The 23,629-nt window shown below is 47.2% G+C and overlaps 1 protein-coding gene across 1 annotated transcript; it reads left to right on the top strand.

Moving 5' to 3' along the window:
* The first annotated feature begins 956 nt into the window (after nucleotides 1-956).
* Nucleotides 957-1,829, top strand: LOC116794031 (syntaxin-1A-like). The gene has a single exon (XM_032702347.1). It carries the CDS (start codon nucleotides 957-959, stop codon nucleotides 1,827-1,829), a length of 873 nt encoding a protein of 290 aa, XP_032558238.1.
* The last annotated feature ends 21,800 nt before the right edge of the window (nucleotides 1,830-23,629 follow it).

The raw sequence follows: 23,629 nt of genomic DNA, 5'->3' as shown, positions 1-23,629 counted from the left end.
CTATAAAATACCAGAGTGGTAGAGAACAATTCAATTATTCTTCCTGTGCACTTTAGAAATGCATTTTATAGCAGTATTTTTATTGATAATTTTTATAGATTTAGTTGTGATTTTTATACATTTCAGCAGCACATGGACTAAAACCTGCTCTTCCCTGAATATGCAGCACAACTGGTCAACCCAGTGCTCATTTCCAGCCTGGAAAACCCTAAAGCACCTTTTTCCATCCACCATTACAATGCTTCAAACACTGCCTGTGCCGTTGGTGGTCCCATGGAACCTTCCTGACCCGTGCAGGAGGGGGAGGCCAAGCTTTGCCTCCATCCCACCTTTCCAGTTCTCAACAGGCACTGGAGTGGGATGATTCGAGTGCAAGAAGCATTTGGACAATTTTCTCAGGCACATGGTGTGACCCTTGGGGTGTCCTGTGCAGGGCTAAGGATGGGATTTGATGATCCTCATGCATCCCTTCCAACCCAGCATATTCTGTGTGGTCCTGTGTGAGTTACCCTTCAGCTGTAACATCCTCACGGGGAGCGGGTTTTGGGGGTATTTTGTGAGGTCTGAGGTGTGAAGGCATTTCAGGAGCCGGGTGGGCTCCTCCTCACCTACCCCCAGGTAGTACTTCTGTGTGTCGTTCTTTCTGAGTGAACAAAAGTGTCTTTGTGTGAGGCCTCGGTGGGTGAGGTGCTGAGGCAGCAGAGCCTGTCCCGTGACGCAGGTGCCAGCAGTGCTGGCAGCACTCCCTCTCCAGGCCTTCCCACCGCTCGGCTTCTTGGACAAACCTGTCCTGCCTTGAGTTGACGCAGGATACTTTCCCTCCTCCATCAATATTTGCTTGGGTGCCGGGAGGGAAAGGCTCGAACAGCTCCTGTTGCTGCGGGAGCTCTGGCTCCTCACGCCTCCCCTGCCAGGCTGCTGTGCCACACGGACGGTACCAGAGGCCCCTGCGGACCATGAGGGACCGTCTGGCAGAGCTGCAGCAGCGCGTGGCGGCCGAGGGGGACCCGCACGAGGACACCCCGGGCTTCGACAACCCGGCACTGGCCGAGGATGATGCCAGCCCCGTGGGGCGGGCGCTGCAGGAGGCGGCCGAGCTGTGGCGGGCGCTGGACCAGCTGGAGCAGCTCTCGGAGACCATCGACAGGACGCAGCAGACGGTGCTGTGCTGCACCTCGGAGCAGAGCATGGCCCGGGAGAAGCGGGGCCTGGGCGCCGCCCGAACCGCCTTCGCCCGCCAGGCCGCGGCCCTGCAGCCCCGGCTGGGCGCTCTGCCCACGGGCCCGGCGGGGGGCTCGGGGCGAGCGGGGCCCCGCGTGCGCCAGACGCAGCTCTGGCTGCTGGTGAGGAGGTTCGGCGCCGTCCTCGCCCGCCACTACGCCCGGGAGAGCCGCTACCGCCAGCGCCTCAAGGAGCAGATCCAGAGGCAGGCGGAGCTGGCGGGCATCGCCCTGGGCGCTCAGGACGTGGAGCAGCTGGCCGAGAGCCCTGCGGGGCCGCGCATCGTCGGCCAGGACCTGGAGGAGCTCGAGGCCAAGCACCACCTCAGCGTGGCCCAGGCGCGCCAGCGGCAGCTCCTGGAGCTGGAGGCGCAGATGGCGGAGCTGCGGGGGCTGTTCCTGCAGCTGGAGGGGCTGCTGGCCCAGCAGCACGGGGCGGCCGACAGCGTGGAGCAGCACGTGCTGCGCTCCCTCGACTGCGCCGCGCAGGCCGAGGTGAAGAGGGCCCGGCGGTACCAGCGCCCGTCCCGGCTCTCGGCCCTGCTCAGCGCGGCCCTCGGGCTCTGCAGCTGCTGCCCCTGCCTACCTGGCCCTCGGGGCCTCCGCTGAGCCGGGGCTGCACCAGGGGTGCAGCGGCTCTCGGGGACGTGCCCCGCTCTGGGCAAGGAAGGCTGGCACAGGAGGCTGCTGCTGTCTTGTGCTTCTTGTACTGCAGGGGCCACGCACACCCTGTATGATGGTGCAAGGACCACGGGCACCTTGTTTAACGGTGTAAGGACAATGCACACCTTGCAAGGTGGCACAGGGACCGTGCACACCTTACTTGATGATGCAAGAACCACACGTGGCTTGTTTGATGATGCAAGGACTATACACACCCTACTTGATGGTGTAAGGACCGTGCACACCTGGCATGGCACCACAGGGACCGGGAACATCTTGCACGGTGGCACAGGGACCACCCACACCTTTCTGATGGCACAGGGACCATGCACACCTTACCTGGCAACACAGGGACCAGGAACACCTTGGACAGTGATGGAAGGGCCATGTATGATCATGCAAGGACCAGGCACACCTTGTAAAATTGTGTAAGGACAATGCCCACCTTGCTCAATGGCACAGCTTGCGTGGTGGTGCAGGGACCCAAAGCTAAGGAAAAGCAGAAAGGGAATGACCTCTTGGTATGTTCATTGAATTAAATTCTTAGGAATCGAGAAAACTTAATTTTCAGGCTGATGAATGCATTTCTTTTCCATATATGGATATTTTCGGGAAGCCCCTCAGCACCAGGAATGCGCACCCCTGCAAGGGCAGTGGTTCCTGGGGATCCAGGCTGAGCAGTCTCTGCTCCTGCCCTCTTCCTCCTTCTTTGTTTTTCATTTGTGATGTCTAAATGAATATTACTTTTTCATTCAAACCTTGATGAATAGAAGTTACCTCTTTATTTAATTTTCATTTAAAAAACCCCACAACTTTCCAGGCCATTGGAAACACCCTCTGCATCCTGCATCAAAACCCACATTTAATGTGTGGCTGCAAAAGCCTCCTGGGAAGCACTGGAGCTTTTCACAGACTCCCAGGACATGGAGAGAAGGGAAATAACCCTCAGCAAGGTCAGGAGGTGGCAAATCCAAGTGCAGTAAAACATATTTAACCACCTTTCATGCACCACCCTCACAACAACTCCCTGCACAAACAACTCCCTGGAGCCTTGGGTGGCTGGGCAGCGTCTGACCCAGCTGATTGAGCTGCTCCAGAGGGGATTATCCATAAAGCACAGGGAAAAAACCTTGTGTTCCCCTCAGTGCTTCCTGCCAGGAAGTATTTGCAGGGGATTTCATGGAGCACAACTCCTCCAGAGCCCAGCACGGAGCGGCTGCAGCAGCCAGTGGTGTTTTCCTGGTTATTTAACAGGAAAATAACCCTAATTTGTGTTACAAGGACCCCTGAGGAGTTAAAGAAGGAGGAGAAGATTAGAAACTTTACACCTCAGAGCAGATCTTCCCACCAATGGCTTCAGCAGTTTATATAACTTTATTCATCTATTTTTCTGCTGCTTGATGTCCTTCCACTAGATATTGGCCTCGGACAGAACCTAATTACTGCATAGCAAAATAATTAATAATATTGTAATGTGGGCATGAACACTCAAAAGGATGGAGAAAATTCCTTTCTCTTCCCAGTGAAGGCTGGGACTTCATCTAAAACACATTTGCTTTATGAGTATTCCTGGAGATGATGAAGGTGGAGGACCTTCTAAGACTGTTCTAAGGGCTGTTTTAATTATGTCCCGAATGAGCATCAGAAATGTAAGAGGTTCACATTTAAGGGGGAAAAAAAAGGCAAAGTTAAAAATCCAGCTGCACACAGGCCCCAGCTCTGCTCTGTGCTGACACAAGAGGTACTAAAACAGGAATTTGTAGTAAAATGCATTAAAAGGAGCTGGATTAAAAGCCCAAAGCCTTTGTAACTGTGCTGGCAGCACACGCTGCTTTGCACTTGCAAAGTCTTTCAGTTGAAGAAATGTCACTGAAAATAATTTTTTTTTTTAAGAATGCAAAATCTTTTCCTAATGTTTAGACGAGTAAATAATTCCAGACTAAATTAATCACCCTATAAAACTTGGTTTTTAAGGTGAGGAGGGTTATCACAGCTCAACAGTTCCTGCTCAGGGACCCCAGGAGGGCTTGTGATTTCCAGCTCAAACACGGAACTTTCATCTCTTCAATGCTGCTGGTTTTTCATGTCACAACAAACACCCACAAACAGAATAATTTCTTGTAAATGCAGCATTTTAAAAGCCCCCTGAATGTCGGAAAGGGATTAAATCCCCCCATTTCTGTCCAATTTGCAGCATCTCTTTGGCTGAACCTCTGGACATCTACATTTATTGGCAAAACTATGGGAAAAGTTGCATCAATGTTTAGAACTGCAATTCCATTTTTTTTGTTCCCCAGTTACAAAAGAGCAAGGATAAATTTGTAATTAAAAGTATTTAGGTATTTTAAAACAAAAGGAGAGATTTAATAAGTTATATTTTCATTTTCCTCAGATTATTCCCATTTCAAACCATCACTCAATCTTTCCATTTCCCAAAATTTTTCAAAAAGGTGTTGTTTTTTTTTTTAGTTCTCAGATCACACTTGGTAATTTTATTCCGAATATACTTAATATCAAATCAGAAATTAATTCTTCTGTGTGGGTTACCAAGTCATTGCTTCACTTACAAACCCTTTTTACATTTCACTCCCCAATCCAGGGATGTGTCAGCAGCTTAAATTGATTTGATTTGGTTTTACCCAGTTTCTGCTGTATTTTCCAGTGAATCAACAACTCTATTCACAGAGCTCATCAAATATCTGCTGCTCCCTCTGAAAAATGGAGAGATCTGGCTCCCAAGCCTTTCTGCAGGAGTCGGGATCACTGCCAGGAAATCTGGGGGAGACACTGCTTGTCTAGGAAACTCCATCCTTGGGTTTTATCAACAGATTGGGCTCATTTTGGGTGTTTGCTTCAACTGGATGGCTCTGGTGTCCCAGCAGCCTGATCTGTGTGGGCAGCGTGGGGCAGGTTCCATCTCAATTTTGGGTCATTTCTAAGGGTGTTTTCCTCCAGGCATGAAATAAATTGTGTTTTCCAGTGCTAAAATATTGCTGTTGGATTCCCCTGAGAGGGATGAGGCTTGATCTGCGCGTCTCTTCCTGCGGTCAAGGCATGAAAAATCTACCAGAAATAATTTATCATCACAGAATCCCAGAATGGTTTGGGTGGGAAGGGACCTTAGGGCTCATCTTGTTTCACCCCCTGCCATGGGCAGGGACACCTCCCACTAGCCCAGGCTGCTCCAACCTGGCTTTGGGTACTCCCAGGGATCCAGGGGCAGCCACAGCTTCTCTGGGCAACCTGTGCCAGGGCCTCCCCACCCTCACAGGGAAGAGTTCCTTCCCAATATCCCATCTAACCCTGCTCTCTGGCAGTGGGAAGCCATTCCCGCTTGTCTGTCACTCCATGCCAAATTATTGTGCCAACAGCTCGACGGGCAGCTCTGACTGGAAATTCCTGTTTTCCGGAATCCGGAAGCCTTGTTTGCACAAATCTTTGTTTTTCCAAGCAGAGACCTCAGAAGTTCTTCAGTGGGGACAATTTATAGACTGTGCCTGCCCAGGAGGGCAAATCTCTCACGATGGGGAGAGAGGAGAGGCTTTAAGTGGCCCCAAAATGAGAGTCCTGGTGCAATCCTCACCTTACAGGGAGTTTTTGACTCTGTTTCACACAACACTTCCTCTGCTCTGGGCTCCTGGATCAACGCCTGGGTCACTGAAAATGGGATTTGTTCTAATAATTTTGTCCATCCCTATGCACTCTGGGTAGTCAACCCCTCCAACCTTTCCATGGAGTCTTAAATAAAGCCTTTCACTCTGAATAGGGAATTTTTCAGGTTGAATTAACAGTGAGAGGGAAAAATTTGACTGTTTAAAACCAGCTAAAGGGTCAAGCTCAATTTTGTTGCATCAAATACACTCTAAAGTAAGTTTTACCTCCTGTTTGCAGTGGCACGAAGCCACTGGGGATGAGAAACTGTTTTACAGCTCAAATTGCTGTCTGCCTTGGAGGAGCCTGTCTCCAAGATGTACCCTGTGCTTGGTTTTATGGGAAAAGGAGGTGGCCTCTCTGTCTCCCAGGAAGCTCCCAGTATTTTTTATTCTTCACAAAATTAGGGCAAGTGACATAGTTTTTCTTATGTTCCTCAACAGTGAATCCTATTTCCCAAATATTAGGACAGCAATAAACCTGCAGAAAGCTTTGGAGACATCAGCTGATGGCAGGTGAGCTTCTGGTGGTGAATTTGAGATGAAATTGTGGCAGAAAGCACCAAACAGGAGCAGTTAATAGCACAAATCATAGCTGTTAAATTACATCATTCCATGGGCCACAAAGAGCAGTTTTTACTCATCTTTAACTTCTAACAGAGATGTGAATCAAACAAGTTGGAAAACTGGAAAAGTGGTTTCCAAGAGTGACCCTCTCCCTCCTCTCCTGGCTGACACTCTGTGGACCTCAGCAAAGCCACATCCTCAGACCTTCACTGCCTTTTATTTCTCCAGCTGTGTCCTTCAGGAGGTGGGTATTTCTGCATTTAATTCTTATGTTGTATAAATAGGGGGAGAAATAATCATGTCAGTGCCTCTCTGAGGGATGAAGATGACCTGCTGAGCAGGGTACAAAGTCTTTCCACGGCTTTCCATGGTTTTTCATGGCTTTCCACACTAGGATGGTAACAAAAAGAATATTTTACTCACTGTTTTACACTCAGATCAACCCTAAGATGGCTACTGTGTAAATCACTTACCCATTTTCTTTTTATATGGAGCCTGCCAGGCTTCAGAAGAACTGAAGTGGAGAATATCAAGAATAGAGGAGCAGAGAAGATAAACAATCTTGAGAGCACGGTGCACATGCTGCTCCTTCTGGGCTGGAACAGGAACATTCAGGCCCTTTTTTTCCAAAAGGAGCAATTAGCACTTTTTAAAGAGATGAATTCTGTAGTTGCAAAAAATTGCCGTGTTTATTGTGATGAGGAATGGATGGGGTTTATTCACCATAACAAAAGGGTTGGGTTTTTTTAAAAGACAGGGAACAGATAAAAGACTTGGAAACTAAACTGTTGTTGAATTAGTGACAGTATAATCCAAATGAAGAAGGAAGCTGGACTGGTTAAGGTGGACAGCAGGTAGCAGTGAGTTTGCTACAGAAGTTTCACGAGTTTCTCAAAGTTTCCACAGTTCTTGCCCCAGCTCCCCCAGATGTTTCCAGATGTACTATTTCAATATAGAATCACAGGGTGGGTTGGGTTGGAAGGGACCTGAAAGACAATCCCATTCCCACCCCCTGCCATGGGCAGAGACACCTTCCACTGTCCCAGGTTGCTCCAACCTGGCCTGGGACATTTCCAGGGATCCAGGGGCAGCCACATCTTCTCTGGGTATTCTGTACCAGGGCCTCCCCACCCTCACAGGGAAGATTTGGTGGCTCAAAACCATCAGCAGCACACGAGGACCACAGTATTTATAACCTACACTCATAACAATGGTTTGGATTCAACTCTCTTAAAAACAGCAGCCCCAGGAAATCCAAATCATAGCTGTGTTGACAGGAAGGGACCTTGGGGCTCATCCAGTCCAGCATCATCTGGGGCTTCACTCAGCCAGATCTCAATAACCTTCAGGGATGTTGGGAAATCACCCCTCAGGGGATCTATTAAACAAGTTTCTACTAAAACTTTGGTGGATACTTGGCAAACTGAAGTGCAGGTTGGCTGCAGCCTGGGGTCTGCCACATCTCCTCTATTTTTGCTCCACTTTCTTGTATTTTAACAGTGCCTTGTTAACGTTAAAAAATGTAAATAGGGACTGGAGCAGATGTGCATCAGTCTCAGAGAGAAAAACCAGTATTTTCTCCTTTTGTCTCAGGGTTGTTGAGAAAGCACTGGGAGAAGATTGTGAGCAGGGCCCGGCGGATCGGCAGCGCCAGCGGAACGTGTGCCTGCTGCCTTGTGCTGCCACATAATAGAGTTTAAAAGAAACAAGTCTTATTTCCATACTGAGTCATTACTGCCACTCTGTTCAGTGCCTGAATCTTGTTTCAGCTGCTTGTGAAGCAGGGACAGGTGCAGAGTATCAGCTTTTTGTCTCCGTGGCAGATGCAAGAAGGAGAGAGACAAACGTGGTTCTCGTCCATAAAGCAGCCACAGAATAATGTTAAATTAGGACCAAAACACTTCTGATGAATAAAGGCAGAGGGACAAAGTTCCAGAAGAAAATGTGCTCCACAAGGAACACGAGTTCTCAAACTTGCAAAGTATGAATTTGTTACAAAACCAGACACTTGGAATTTATTTTAGTGTTTTTAAAGCTCAGCGTAGAATCATTTAGGTTGGAAATGACTCAAGCTGGATGAGCAGAAGGTGGATGAAGTCACCAGCGTGTCTTTGTGCTGGGATGTGCAGCCTGGACACCAAAATCTTATAATTAATGGGTGTGTAACAGCCCTGAGCACAATCCATGTCCCGTCCTTCCCTGCCCGGTCTCCATTCAGGCAGGAACCAGAAGAGCTGGTGGGACAGGATAGAGCTGGGGGCACCTTGGACCTGGTACACTGGGCCATGGCCATCCCAGGCATTTCACCATCTCCCCCAATTCTGGACACCAGGAGGGGTTGGCAGGTGTTAAATTCTCCTTCCACCAACATTTTAATGTCTTGAAATGTCCCTGGCACATATCAGAAAGTTAAAAAGTTCAGTTTCTTTGAAGTGTTTTCATCATAATCTGGGTTTTTTTGACATGTATGTTGTGGCTGAATATGGTTTTGGCTGATTTGGAAGTGCTGTTTTACTCTTTAAATGGCTACTTCTCTGTTAGAAAAAAGGCTACAATAACAGTTTGCAACAATTTCAAAACACTGTCTTGAGAAAAGCAATGTAATAAATAAAATTAACTATGAAATATTTGATTAACTGATTAATTTTTTTTAAAACATTAGCAAAGCTGGAAGATAGTTTTCACTGCTGGGCTCTAAAACATCCTCCTGGGTTTGGGGGCCAATTTTAGGGCAAGCACAGGCTTTGGGATGAAGGAAACCACGTGTGGTGGTTTCTGGTGGCTCCATCCCGGGGTTCACATCCCACATCCACTCATCCACCGAGGGATAAACTCTGAGCTGTGATTTCACCCCAGTTAAACCATTTCATCACTTTTTCAGCCAGACACGCAGTGTCCCAGAATTACTCTCCTGTAGTGGCAACACATGAAGCCACTTGGCTGCTTGGCAGCTCTGAGGACGCTGCTGAGGCTCCTCCAGCCCATCTGCCACGGGGGTTCCAGGGACTCCAGTGGGGGACACAGGGTGGTATTTATGTGTGGATTCACAGGGGCTCCTCCCGGAGCAGCCACAGCAGATGGATCTCTCCAGAAAGCTACAAATGCCTCGCTTAGACCCCTCCTGAGCTGAAGGATGGGGAGCAACTGTTTAGGCAAGGGATGCTGGAGGAGCTGCAGGCTGGAGCCTCCTCCTGGCTCCGTGTGGCTCCGCAGGGATGCTGGCGGACAGAACCCCTCAGGTGGGAAAGAAGACTTGGCTGAAAATAGGAGCAGGTCTGAGGATGCATTTGGGAGAGAAAACATGCCAGGGAGAGGGAGGACCTGGGGTCACTTGGGTGGTTTGCAGGGAGGCTGCAGGCTGTGTGTGCAGGGAGTGGAGGGCTGAAGTCCTGCCTCTGGAATTCAGAGTGCAGACCTGTCCCACCGACCCAACGGTATCATGGACAACCTGGGCCATCCACACACCTTCCTCACCCACCAGCAGGGACACCCTCTGCCAGTGAAACCCAAACCAGAGGGATTTCAGTGAACAATTAACCCGGGAGCAAAGGCACAGAGGGCAAACCCCGTCCCTGCCTTTGCCAGGGGCCACATTCCAGTGCAAACCCACCCTCTCCCGCACTGCCTCACTCCCTCAGCCCTCAGCCTCCTTACAGAGCTCTGTGTGTGGCAATGCTTTCACTAATTAAATGTTGCCGTTCATTAAATAATGAGACTCATTAGCATAAGCTGTAAGTGGGGATGCTCGTGGCTGAGTGTCACTGCCTGGCTGTGCTGGACTCTGCCCAGGAAACCTGGGAATCCACTGCTCCAAAACTGGATGATCCACAGTTTTTTTCAGGGCCTTCAAGCATTTTTATTTGTTTAGCCAGAAGAATTTTAAACTGGGACCATTTTTCCAGGCTGTGCAGTGAAACATCCATCTGCCTGCTGGTTTGGGTCACTATTGATCCCTTTACAGTGTTCCATAGGCACTGGGAAAATCTGATATCTCCATTCCCAAGGGGAACATTTTTGCATGTGTACAAAGCTAAATTGATCCCAAGAGTGCAGCCAGCACTAGGACAAATTTAAGCTGGTTATTTTGCTGGTGCATCAAATCACAATGTTTTTAGGAAAATGGTATCAGTTCTCAAATTTCCTGAGCTAAGCAGAGCAAAGGTTTAAAGAGCAGAGTATTAAAGACTCAGATATGCTGAAATATTCACAATATAAAATCTTAATACACCCCCAACACTAATTTAAAACCTTCCAGCCTCTGGGTCACAATGAAAACTTACTGAAAAAAAAAAAAAAACAAACTACACAACAGGGCTGAAAATCCAACTTGTTTTTACCACTGGTGAATCAGAAAGTCCTTTTTAACCCTCATTTATGTAATTTATTATCAGAGGGTCCAGCTGAGATCACTGTGGCAAAAGGGTTGTCAGCATTTCCATTACCACCACTTTATAGCTCGGTCATAAACATTCCCTCAGAATTGTGATGGTCTTTGCTTTGCTTAGGAAGAAATTTTTGACCTCAAAACTTTACTTTTAAGTGACTTAGGAACCATTAAGGAAGGCAAAAGGAAGATAAAAAGACAGATTTTGCTGATGGGAGATGCTTTTTTCACCCTTCAGAAGGAAGGAGGTTGGTAATATTGGATGCTATGGTCTGTTCCTTCCTATTTGCTGGTTTTCTTGGAAAATAACTTTATATCAGGAGCAAAATGGGGCAAAAATGTACTTTTTTTTTTGGTAGTAGGTTTGTTTCTGGACAGTCTGAGAATGGGGGGTTGTGCTGTGCTTCTGCAGAAGGGCAGAGCTGGGATTTACACCCAGCTGGGATGTTTCCCTCTCTGTTATCACTGGGAAAAAAGCTGGGATATAAAGCCATGAAAGTGCACTGAAAGAGGGAAAACGGAGAGTGATCAGAATTGGAGCAAAAGCCCTTTTACTGGAATCTTTCTCCTGAATACAAGGAGATCATTTTATTCATAAAACAGCGAATAATTTCCGTGTTGGGAGCGTTCTGCTCCGTCGGTTTTCTAGCAGGGAGACAATGGGCACAATTCATACAAACACCAAGGAAAACACATTGGAAAGAAGGGAGAGTTCCAGAGGCTCCGTGTGAGGGTGCTGAATGCTTCCTTAATTCCACACGCATCCCTGGAGCCCCCAGATGGATCAGTACAACACATTATGCCCCGGATCAATAGGTCAAAGCTTTCTCATCACTTTGCACAATTAGGTCAAATGCAGCTTGTTTTTAACTCCACACCCACCTTTCTGCTGTGGTGTCAGAGAGGAAGGATCTCCCTGCAACTTGTTTTATTTGAAATGATTTCCTATTTGAGGCGTAAAAATCTATTCAGTGCTCTCTTTTTCTGAGCACTGGAGAAGGGCTTTGATCCTGATCTATTTATTTCCCATTAGAGGAGCCCATTGCAGCCCATTAAACGAGATTAATCGAGGCCAACTCAAAATGGACAAATGATTCCTCTCGTTGCTGATAACCTTGATAAGAGGGGAAAAGAATTTTATTCTTCTCTTATCAGGTAATCCAGGTCCTGGGGTCGCCTGTGTCAGGCAAATATTTGGGGAGTGTTTTACACCACGCTGGCATTACTGCATGGACAAACCCAGGATGTCCAGGGAAATCCCATCTTCTGGCACCACCTGAGACCTCACCAAGAAAATAAAAATTAAAAATTAGAATTAAAATCAGTGTTATCCTGGCAGGGAAGGGGATAAGGTGTTAACTGAGCCTGACGGTGGCTTCCAGGAGGGATGCAGGGCTGCAGCACATCCAGGGATGCACATCCAGAAGAGCTCAGATGGGACACAAGACTCAAGGAAATCAGCAGCCCAGCTTCCATGACATCCAAAGGGCTCCAAACTTTCCCAGAGGAAGCACAGAAACCATTGATGCTTCCAATCACCTCACCAGGGAGAAGGTGAAGGATGATAATGCTGGGGAATGTGTCTAATATCTCCAGTTATAGGTTATAATCATGGACTATGTATATAATATATAATTAATATATAAATATATGTGATATATAACATGCCCCATCCCTGGAAGTGTCCAAGGCCAGGTTGGATGGTGCTTGGAGCAACCTGGGATAGTGGAAGGTGTCCCTGCCCATGGGGTTTGAACTGGATGATCTTTAAGGTCCCTTCCAACCCAAACCATCCTGTGACTGCATGATAAAATATAGTATTTAAAATAAAAAAGTATCTTCTACCCAGAATTCCTCATAGCCACGATATCCCACCTGAAATCTATAATTCTGAGCAGGTTTTTGGGAAGACTGGAATGAAGGGTTGTGCTGCAAAATTTAACTTTTTTGTTATTTAAAACAGACTTTCCTGGGGCTTTGTCTCTGCACTGACTGTGTGTGAGGGGGCTGCAGCACTTGAGAGTGTGGATTTTATTCTTTCATTAAATAAAGAACTAATGAAAATAAGAACCTATAAAGTTAGAGGGTTGTAATGACTCTGTTGCCCCTGGAGAGAGGCAGTTCACTCTGGTTGAAGCATTTTTATTACCTAGAGCTGCAAAACACTTCTTTGCTTGCAAAAATGGCTGTATATTACTTTGGTAGCACATGGGGGAGGATTGTGATTATTTGAAAGGGAGGCTGATATTCTATGTTTTCATATACAATTCAAAATGCAGGAACACAAATTCAGATCTTATTCAAATTAAACTCAAAACTGAAAAAGCCTCTTTTTTCTTACACAGAACAGCCTCCATCGCCCCCAACGCTGCAGATGCAGGAGATGCCCTCTTATCTTAAAGCGTTTTTCCCAAGGTTTGGCAAAAAACTTAATTTCTAAAGGGCTTTCCTCTATTCATACATCACATTCCTGCATCCTGGAAAAACCTGAGCTCCGAGCCATTGGACTCTGGGAGCTGATGATGCACCAAAATGCACCAAACATCTGAGTGTGAAGGAGAAGTATCAGTCAGACAAAACACATGAGTCAGGATTATATTGGCTGGAATTCTCCTGGGTAGCCAGAGGGAATTAGGGAGTCTTCGCAGGGAATTCTGGGCCAGGTTTGCAGCAGGTTCTGCACTGGCAGCCCCTTCCCTTCAGTGCTGCATCACTATTTTAGGGAATATACACAAATCCATTATTTCCACCACAACTTCCCCTGGAAGCCAACACAAAACTTAATTTGTTTATTTATTTTAACTCACAAGAAATGGGTTGCTTTGAGCAGCCCAGGCTGCACATGCAATCAAAAAGGGAAGCTCCAGCCCAGCTCCTGCTCAGTCCTGATCCTTCTTCATCGTGGAATAACAGAGAAAACAATTATATTTTTGTGCCAAGACCTTAAAAACTGGCAATGGGAATATTCAATTCTGCAGCAGGACTTTATTGCCTGGTTTTTATCTCTTTTCCACCCCCAGGTTCCAAACGAATGTGCAGATCCATGGTCCTGGAGATGGGTGGTGTGTATCCAAGTGCCCGACATCCCGCTGGTGTCTGCTCCATTCAGCACCATCAGCAGGGTTCCTGCTCTGCCTGCCGGGTTTCTTGATCCATAATTGGATCAAAAGTGAGTATTAAAGGGAATGTTTCAGGCTGGTGAAGCTCTGGGTGGCTTGGAAGAGGAAAAAAGGGTGGTGTTAATTGGGGAATCCCCAATTAGGAGATCAGCAAAGCTGTGTGGAAAAGAGGAAGAGAGGGAGTGGGCTGAGCTTGCAGAGCAGACACTCAGCAATAATCCTCTGAGGAATTCAGCACTCAGGGATGCTGTGCTGGGAAAACGGGAGTACATGGCACCAGTTTTTCCATGAGGATTACAGGTAGGGACAGGACAGTCTAGGGACAGAGCAGCACTAATTGGATCGTCTTTCAGAGCAGGGAAAATCGTGCTGATGGAAAAAAAGATGTGGCTTATAAAAGTGCTTTCTGAATAATTACCCTTGACGTGATTTAAGGAGTCTCATCCCAGCAGAACCAGGCACGAGGCTGCAGCCTCAGCCCTCGTGGTGGGAGCAGCCACGGGACCCACAGGGAGTTGAGGCAGGGACACGAGTGCCACCCCTGAGAGTCACACAGAAAATCCCCATGTTTGGAAATACTTGGGAAAGCCTCGGGGCAGGCTGGCTGCCCCCACCCCCGGAGCTCACTCCGAGTTTCTCCTGCTCCATCCCATCTGCTGTGATTTTATCACTGCAGACTTCAAATGAGTTGGATTTCTCCTGAGTCAATCCCCAATTAATTACCTCGGCTGAACATTGTACAAAGGACCAATTTTTATCTCTTTCCCTGCCCAGGTGACTGATTCCCTGGTAATGGAAATCTTTGCCTCCAGGCAGGGTACTTCAGTAACGACAGAGCCGGGTCTTCTGCTGCCCATAAAACCCAGGAAAACTCAGAGATATTGCTCTTCTTTTCCCATATTCTATTTTTTATAGATGTCTGCATCCAATCAATCATAGCAAATGTCTTCTCTAAGCTCCCTGTATATTTTTTAAAGGCCTGACTGGTGAAACTCCCGAAGGAAGCAAAGGGAACAGGGCTGTGAACAGGCAATTAGAGGGAAGCAACACTCATTTATGATTTTTTAATAATTTCTATGAAATTACAAGTAATATTACTGAAACCTGCTTATTTGTCTTCTCTGAGCTCACCAGAAACACTTGTCTTGCTAAATTGACCAGCAAGACACATTTATTGGAGTAATTTCAAATGAAAAATATCAAGTGACTTATAAAACGCAGAAGCTGAGGCAGAGGATTCCCATTTGTAGAATCTCATCTTTCTGCCACTGGTTAAACCCAACAACTTTAATGGCAGCAAATGGTATCCCTGTGACTTATCTGCTTGTAACAAATGGAGCAAATCAGCCCAAAGCCTGAAATATTTGGTGGCTGGGAGCAAAATTTCACACCAGAAAAAAAAAAAAAAGGCAAAAAAATTTCACACCACCAAAATCGGTTGTTTCCCCTCAATTGTGGCCTCTGCAGTTTGGATCAGACCTTAAATAACCTATTGTGGTGATTCTCATCTGAAAGAAATATGAGTCTGTGTTGTCTCTGCTGGGACATCCTTTGGAGGAGTGGAGAGAACAGGCTTTGAGCCACAGGAAAATACACACCAAGGTTAATGACTTGGAAATGTCAGAGGGGGGTGTGTTTGTGGGTGCTGCACAGCATAGCTTGAAACACAAAGTCTGGCCTCAATCTGCATGTGTTCAATTAAACTTCCCTTAATTTAATCAGCAAGAGGTGAAAAATAACATAGATCCCATGAAAAACACTCACCATGGCTACCTGAAATGCCCCTCTGGCTAATGAGTCAGCAGCATGTGGGATCATGGAATGATGGAATGATTTGTGTTGGGAGATACCTTAAAGCCCATCCAGTCCCACCCCCTGCCATGGGCAGGGACACCTTCCAGTAGCCCAGGTTGCTCCAAGCCCTGTCCAGCCTGGCCTTGGACACTTCCAGGGATCCAGGGGCAGCTGCAGCTTCTCTGGGCAACCTGTGCCAGGGCCTCCCCACCCTCACAATATCCCACAATATCCCATCTAACCCTGCCCTCTGTCATTTTAGAAAACAGATTTCATTACAAAACATGTTTTTTCACAAGCACCTCCCCACCCTGTTCAAAGACCAGCAAACAAGGAGCTTAAGTGACACACACGCACAACTTGAGCACTGATAAAGCCAAAGATGGCTTAAAAAAAATAAAAAATAAATTAAGAAAACACCAAAACAACAAACCTTTGTGTCAGCAAAGAGAAAGGAAAAAACAAACCAACAAATCAAAAAGCCAAACCACCAAACCCATTCTATGTTGGCATTTGCAGGAGCCTGTGCAGAGACAATTCACAATGTTTGATTCTGGCTCTGTGTCAGGATAAAGTGGGTTTGGTGGATGTTGTAGGAGGGATGTGACCACTTGAAACCAGCATCTAAAACTGCTGCTGGGCTGAAAGCAAACATCAACCTGGCCTGAACATGTCTGTGCAGACCCGGCAGAGAAACCAGAGCAGCAAAAAGGAGATGGACCATTTTTTTTTGGTTGCCATTTCCACTCGGAAATCTGCATTTGGAAGTGTGAAGAGAGCTTTGGAAAAATGGAAATTATGCTTGATAACAAGGAATATACATTAATAGTGTCTTACTGTAGTTGCTTTCTTTCACTTAAATATTGCTGGGTTGTTGAAAGGAATGGAGCTGAGGAAAAAACAAGGAGTCTGTCAGTTGTGGCATGGAGTGAATTTTATGAATTGATGGATTAAAGCCATTTTTTCTGAAGAACAAGCCATTCTCTCCACACTGAGGACATGCCCAGAGGATGGGCTGTGTTGGATGACAGAGGATGTGTTCGGGTTTGCCCTTCTCTCCTGCCTCAGCCCTTCCCTGTTCTCACTTATCCTCCTGGCTCATCAATAATGGAGTTGTACAGAACAGCCACAATTTACACATGTATCCTTACAAAAGAAGATATTCTCCCCTGGAAAACCAGTTTAATTGCACTCCCATTTTATTATTTGATCTCTTTGCTCTTTATGTGTAAATAAGGAAGACTGGGATTTGGGAGCAGACACCCAAAAGCCTCTGTTAAGATGGAAATATGGTTATTTTGCTTGGCTGCTATAAATACTTCATGAAAATGTCTACTCTGTCAGAGAGAATATGAATTTGCTGAGTGTTGAAAGGAGCTGCAGAAATGCATATTAAAGATTCACAAACCAGACCAGGCTTCATTCAGGAGAGGCTTTCTCATGACTTTTTCAGTTAATGGTATCCTTCGTGGACATGAGAATATTTGTATCCTCCTTTGATTAAAAAGCTGGTTTGAAGCACAGCTTGATGGTCTTATTCAAACAAATGCAACATTCAAAGCTGGCAATTAAGGACTTGGGATTTTGGCAAAGGCATCACATCCCCACTAGTGAAATATTCAGCAGTTGGTGCTCACACGGGGGTTTGTCTCACTTGCTGAGGAGTGAACACTGATTTGAGCTCTGCAGGTCACCCCAGTGCCCTGGGAGGGGCCACATGGAGCTTGTGGGGCAGCAGCACCAGGCACTCAGGGCATGTTGGTTTTCCAAGTCCACCTCATTAAATACAAAATTAAATAGCCCAGAAATCAGAGAATCAGCTCGAATGGTTTGGGTTGGAAAGGATCCTAAAGCTCATCCTAGACCCAACCCTGTGGTGGGCAGGGACACCTTCCACTAGCCCAGGTTGCTCCAAGCCCCATCCAACCTGGCCTTGGACACTTCCAGGGATCCAGGGGCAGCTGCAGCTTCTCTGGGCAACCTGGGCCAGGGCCTCACCACCCTCACAGCCAAGAATTCCTTCCCTATATCCCATCTAACCCTGCCCTCTGGCGGGGTTTGAAGCCATTCCCCCTTGGCCTGTCCCTCCATCCCTTGTCCAAAGTCCCTCCTGGAAGGGGCTCTCAGGTCTCCCTGGAGCCTCCTCTTCTCCAGGTGACCCCCCCAGCTCTCCCAGCCTGGCTCCAGAGCAGAGGGGCTCCAGCCCTTGGAGCATCTCCGTGGCCTCCTCTGGACTCGCTCCAGCAGCTCCACATCCTTCTGATGTTGGACTCCAGAGCTGGACCACAGGTGTGTAAATGTTTACACATAAATTAAAAAAAAAAAAAATCAGTACTTTTGGATAGATGGCCTGGAAGTTATTGTATTATTTTCCACCCTGTTGGTTGTGGGGATATGTGAGATGGCTTGGCCAAACCATCCATGAGGTTTTAAGTTGTATTCCAGCTCTTCTGGTTGGATGGGGCTTGGAGCAACTCGGTCTAGTGGAAGGTCTTCCTGCCCGTGGCAGGGGGTGGGATGAGGTGAGCTTTAAAGTCCCTCCCCACAAACCCAACCCACTCTGTCATTCCATGATTCTCTCCTGGGTGTTTCCAAGTGGTTATTTTCCAGTAGCAAATCCAGCGAGTCCCACTGGTGCCCCTGCTGTGTGTGACACAATGGATGCATATTTTAATTAAACCCTGAATACTATTTGTTTATTGAAGACTAAGCTATAGCTCTATCTGATTTAAACTTGCCTAATATTTTTCCCTAACAAAGCATGATTTATTTGAGTAGATCCTGCAATCAATTTCTCGGGGCAGTGTATCCCTCTGCAGTCATTTGGGCTGTTCTGTGTTACTGCACTTCCATTTTTTTTTTAAGGAAAATGAAATCTCCCACATGGATTAGCATAATTTCCTGTGACAGTGACTGTGCTAAAGCCATTGACTAATGCAGTTTGCAAACCAGAATACTTTGCAGGGAGATTACTTCCTTCTGGGGAGATATGCAAATGCAGTCTCCTTTTTATTCAGATATCTTAGGAATTATTTGTGGGGAATTAGTTTGTGATTGTTCCTGAATCATTATGAAAGGCACTTGTGCACTGACTGCATATTAAGAGTAGCTATTTATAACACTTAATAACTCAAGGCAGCAAAGGTCAGATGGGATAAATGGTGCTCCTGGATTCAGGCAAACATAATTCATTAAGGATTAACATCTGTCTAGTAGTAGAAAAACACGAAAGTAGCTACTTGGCCTTCACTAATTTCCCTTAGATAAACACCCTTTAAAGCTTTGGGATATTCTGTCTGTTTTCTGTGCAATACAGATCCAAGGAGATATCGATTGGGATGTCTTAAGGTCCAGCCCTGGGTGTTTATGGAGCACCAGGGGTTGGAGGGTGACAAAGCACAAGCCCTCAGCTCTCTGCCACTGCTGAAGTTGACAGCCTGTGGTAGTCCAGGATCCAGAAAAGGAAGGTGACCCTGGGCTGATCATCACTTCAGCAGGTGCTTTCAGCATTTCCCAGAAGGCACAGGAGAATCCAAAGCAGCCCAGAAACAAGGCAAGTTCCCAGGAGTAAACCAGGAGTGGAGCTGAAGTGATGGCTCTTCCAAGGGTACTCCTGCACCAGCACAGATCCCAGAGCTGGAGAGGTTTTTGGATGAGAGCAAAAGGTGTTTATTGAAGACCTGTGGAATGCAGGAGGTTGATGGTGGTGCCTGATGTGAGGGTGGCACAGTTAAAGGGAGAAAAAACATGCCAGGCATGTTCTCCAGGCATTCCACACTCCACAGCTAAATACAGCAAAATGTGAAAATACAAAGGTGTTTTCAATGATTACCACCCCATAAACTTGGCCATGTGGACAATGTCAGCCTGGCAGTAAGGGTGAGACTTTGGAAACATGGTCCATCTCCTCTCACTTCACACAGCCCAGGAGTGACTGATGCCCACAGAGGATTTCCCTGTGCAACACCATTTGTGCTTTCCCATTCCACCATATGACATCTCCCCATGCCTGGAAGTTTCCATCTGACCAGCAAGAAAAAGCAGGTTTGTTGTTGACTTGGCAACATCCCATAAAAATTCTCCTGGAGATGCATCCTGTTTTGGTGGCCACTCATCCCCTTGGGCATCTCCCTTGTAGGTCAGACACCCTCAGGCACAACTGAAGAATAAGAACTTTATTACTGAAGAGAAGAAGAGATAAAAAAGGAGAAAAAGATAATCATTATAGGCTGAGCAGAGGAGATAGAAATATCATTAGTGGCTCGAATGACCTGCCTGCCCAGGACATTGGAAGTCCACCAAAATAAACAGTTGGCCCAGGAGATGTGAGTAAATAGATAATGCAAAATTTATGTTCTTTCAGTTTCTTTGTATTTAATGAGAGCAGTACTGGGCTCCACAAACAGGTGGTTTGAGACACCGTGTTCAGCAAAACACGTCAGCTGAGCTGCTCTGAGGAAAAGGGGTCACAAAGGGTGACCTGCTTGCGACTGAGAACACATCTCCTCTGTGCAGACCTGCAGGACACGTGGCTCTGTCAGAGACTTGACATTGCAACAGAAAGTTCTGCTGTTTTTTGGAAGGTAAATTGCCTTTTCACATTGAAATGACAGTGGATCTGTGTGGTAGAGCTGGGTGGAGGGAGTGTGGTACCTTCCCCGAGCACCCTCAGTGGATGGAGCACGTTGTAAAGCCTCAACCCTGCTGAGACAGCTTGTCACAGGAGTGATGATCAGCTGTGTAGGGAGGTCAGTCTGTGCAGGTTTGGTCAGTGCCAGCTCCAGAACTGCTCCAACCATGGGAAACTTTTAGTCCAGTTTCATGATTAGGCTTCCAACCTTTGTGTTTAATCTACAAAGTGGAAGGTGTCCCTACCCATGATGGGGGCTTGGAACTAGACAATTTTAAGGTCCCTTCCAACCCAAACCATTCCAGGATTCCAAGTAAATAATGAAAATCTGAAGTCCTGATCACTCTGGTTAAGCAAAATTTTCCAAGTCTCTTTCAGAAAACATGTCCGTAATTTTTTTAACATTTCTCTCTTCTCAGGTGTGACAAAACTCCACTGGAAACCATCAGCTCCATCACCAGCCAGCCCATTCTCTGAGGAGGGGAGCCAGACTGGTGTCCAGCATCCTGCTCTGGTCACCATGACAACATGATTGCACAGGACAGCGAAGGAAAAATCCTTCAGAAACCTCTGGGGATCAAGAGGAATCTAAATAATTATCACCCCAGCCTTCTCCTGTCTCCAGGGACAGCTGTGAAGGACCTCGGTGACGCAGGCTGTGATGTCAGCCCTGAGCCCCAGCCAACCCTCCGCAGGAATTCGCACAGATCCCGGCTCCTGGCACGTCCCTGGTGCCACCGCTGTCACACTGGGAATGACAATGAGCCCAGGAAAGGTTGGCTCTGCCTTAGGACCTGAAGAGCTAATGAATGTTAACAGCTCCTCCAGAGCCCGTGCTCTGCATGGGAATGATGTGCCCGAAGCAGAGGAGTCATCGTGCAGTGGAAATGATAATTGGAATAATTAAGGGAAAATAAATAGATGAGCTAATGGGAAAGTTCACCTCATTTGCATGGCAGAATTTTTATCTTTGGATGGGATATGGCCAAAGGTGGGATGACAGGGAAGTGCAGAGGGGCAGGTGACCTGTCATGTGCAAGGATCAGCGTTTGGGATTCCCAGCTGACAGGATTTGAAATGGCTTTTCCTTGAAGGGGAGTACCAAGGGAGTGTTGGATGGGTCACTCTATTTCCCCTGATGGCTCCAGATGTTCTTCACCTCAGACCTTCTCTTATTATTTCAGAGAATCACAGGATGGTTTGTGTGACCATCCAGTTCCATGGGCAGGGACACCTTCCACTAGCCCAGGTTGCTCCAAGCCCCGTCCACCCTGGCCTTGGACACTTCCAGGGATCCAGGGGCAGCCACAGCTTCTCTGGGCAACCTGTGCCAGGGCCTCACCACCCTCACAGGGAAGAGTTTCCTCCTAATATCTAACCTACATCTACCCTCCTTCATCTTAAAACCATCTGCAGAGCACATCTGCCCGGCTGCAGGAGGAACAACTCACGGGGTGCTGTGAGGAGTCTTCTCCACTGTTTACTTTTTTAATCTAACTCAGGTTTCAGATTTTAGGAGCAGAAGACTTTAACTGGAACAATGGTCACAAGCAAAAGGTCTCCCTGCAATGGTTTTGAGCATCAATACTGACTCACATTTAGAACTTATTACATGGGTTATTTGTGTGGAGTTCAGACTTTGGAGTCACTGAAGCTATTCCAGGTCAGAGCAGCTGGATTTCAGGGGTGTGATGATGATCTGTGCAGCAAATCAGGCTCCTCCTGACCTTCTTGAGGGGGCTGAGCCCTCAGCCCTCACACGAGGCTGTTTTTAGGGGCTGGTGTGTGTTGTCATGCAGTGCTGAGCTGCAGAGAGGAATCTAGGGTACATTCCACCTCAGCTTCCTGTAAGGAGAAAGGAGCAAAGACCAGGAAAATCAGGGAGCAGATTTAGGGGAGAACACATTTAGGGGAGCCCCAGGTGTGAGCAAAGGGCATTTTGGCCACAGGAGGTGACTTCTTGCCCAGCCTAAACTGAAGAATTTCAGCAGCTATTCCAGCATCAGCTTCATCTCTACTTTTTAAGCCAGAAAAAGAGTGAAGCTGCTCTCTGCTCACTTCATAAGGCTCAGCTGGGAAATCCCAAGGATGTGGAGCAGAAATAATTGGATATAAAATGACAAAGTGGCATTATTACATATCATAGACTTTTTGATGAATCAATACATGTCAGCAAGCATTTTGCTGCCCGGAGCTATCAACAAAGAAAGTTCTCCACGGCATTCCTGTAACTTTAGTGTTTTCTTTTCTCCTGCACTGTCTGGACCCGTGAGGGATCCCACACCTGGGGCAGGAGCCTCGGGAGGTCTGGGAAAGAGCAGTTTGTCAGAGAGCCACCCCATAGGAAGGCAATAAAACCCTTCCCTAATAAAATTTACCCTTCCTAACCATCCTATCAAATACTTACTCAGCTTTTTCTCTTCCCCCCCCCCCCCCCCCCCCCCCCCGCCCCGGACACTCAAGAGAAAAGCTTTCAAGTGTTTGTGTGAATCAGACGGTACCTTCACTCGCAGGATTTGTAACCCAAATTATGAGGGTATTTTCCAGGCAGGCTCCTGGGAACACACAGCTGGTGGTGTCCAGGTCCCCTCTCCTCAGCACATTTCCACCCTGATTAACAAACAGCTTTCCTTAAAGCAGCCCCTTCCCCCGAGCTCCTCTCCACACTGTGGTTTTCCCTCTAATCCCTCCGTGCAGCAGGGCAGGAAAGGAGCCCGGCAGAGCCTCTTGCACGCCTGTGACACACCAGGGAACTATGAGAAAGAGCTGAATGAGCATCCCCCACTCCTCCCCTTGGCTGAGGCTGTGCTGAAGTTCCTTTAATTACTGCTCCATGCAGAGCTCAAACCGTGTGGGCACACCCGGAATAAGCCGACAAACCGGCTGAGCAGGGGGTGGTGGGGCTGCAGAGCTCTCCAAACATTTCCTCTCCGTGCCACAGACACCCATCTTCTCCTGGGCAACCCTCGACCTGGAGCAGCACCACCCCTATTTCACCACTCATAACCTGCACCACCAGCAGTCTCTCGGTACAGCTCGTTACCAGCAGATAAAGAACCACCACAACCTTTTCAATGCCACACAAACGCTGTCTGAATTAAAGCCTTTTTTTTTTTAGTGGTAAGCACTGCCTCGAACATAACCTCAGCTCCTGGGAGCAAAGGTCCCTCAAGCAGCGAGGACAGAACGCCCCACACTGTAGATGGGCACCCGTGTGCTGCTCAACAGGTTCAGGTGACAAATGACCTGCCTGTTAATTAAAAGCTGATTATGTTCTGCAAGAAATTGCTCCCAGGTGTTCTGAGTAAATAAAAGGAGAGGCTGGGCTGGCTCTCACCTTCCCGGGGCTGGCAGGGGCAGCTGAGTGAAGCTCTCAGCAAGAGGCTGTACATGGGTGGTTCTTTGTCTTCAGTTTTAAGAAAATCATAATTATTTCATTAGACTTTGCTTGTTTGTATCTTGGGTGCAGCGTTGGCTCCTGGCTGGATCTGCAGGCAGATGTTCTTTTCTTTTTTTCTCTCTGGGGTTCTTTTATTTGAACAGAACTAAACATCCTTTGGTGTTTCTTCCTAAAAAAAAAAGAAAAAAAAAAAAAGGAAAAA

The sequence above is a fragment of the Chiroxiphia lanceolata genome, chromosome 14 (assembly GCF_009829145.1).
Source record: "Chiroxiphia lanceolata isolate bChiLan1 chromosome 14, bChiLan1.pri, whole genome shotgun sequence".
Classification (NCBI taxonomy): domain Eukaryota; kingdom Metazoa; phylum Chordata; class Aves; order Passeriformes; family Pipridae; genus Chiroxiphia; species Chiroxiphia lanceolata.
Note: the sequence above shows the minus strand (reverse complement) of the source record. Positions and strands in the feature narration are given on the sequence as shown.

Coding starts and splice junctions, on each gene's coding strand:
- LOC116794031 (XM_032702347.1), top strand. CDS start 957: ATGAGGGACCGTCTGGCAGAGCTGCAGCAGCGCGTGGCGGCCGAGGGG.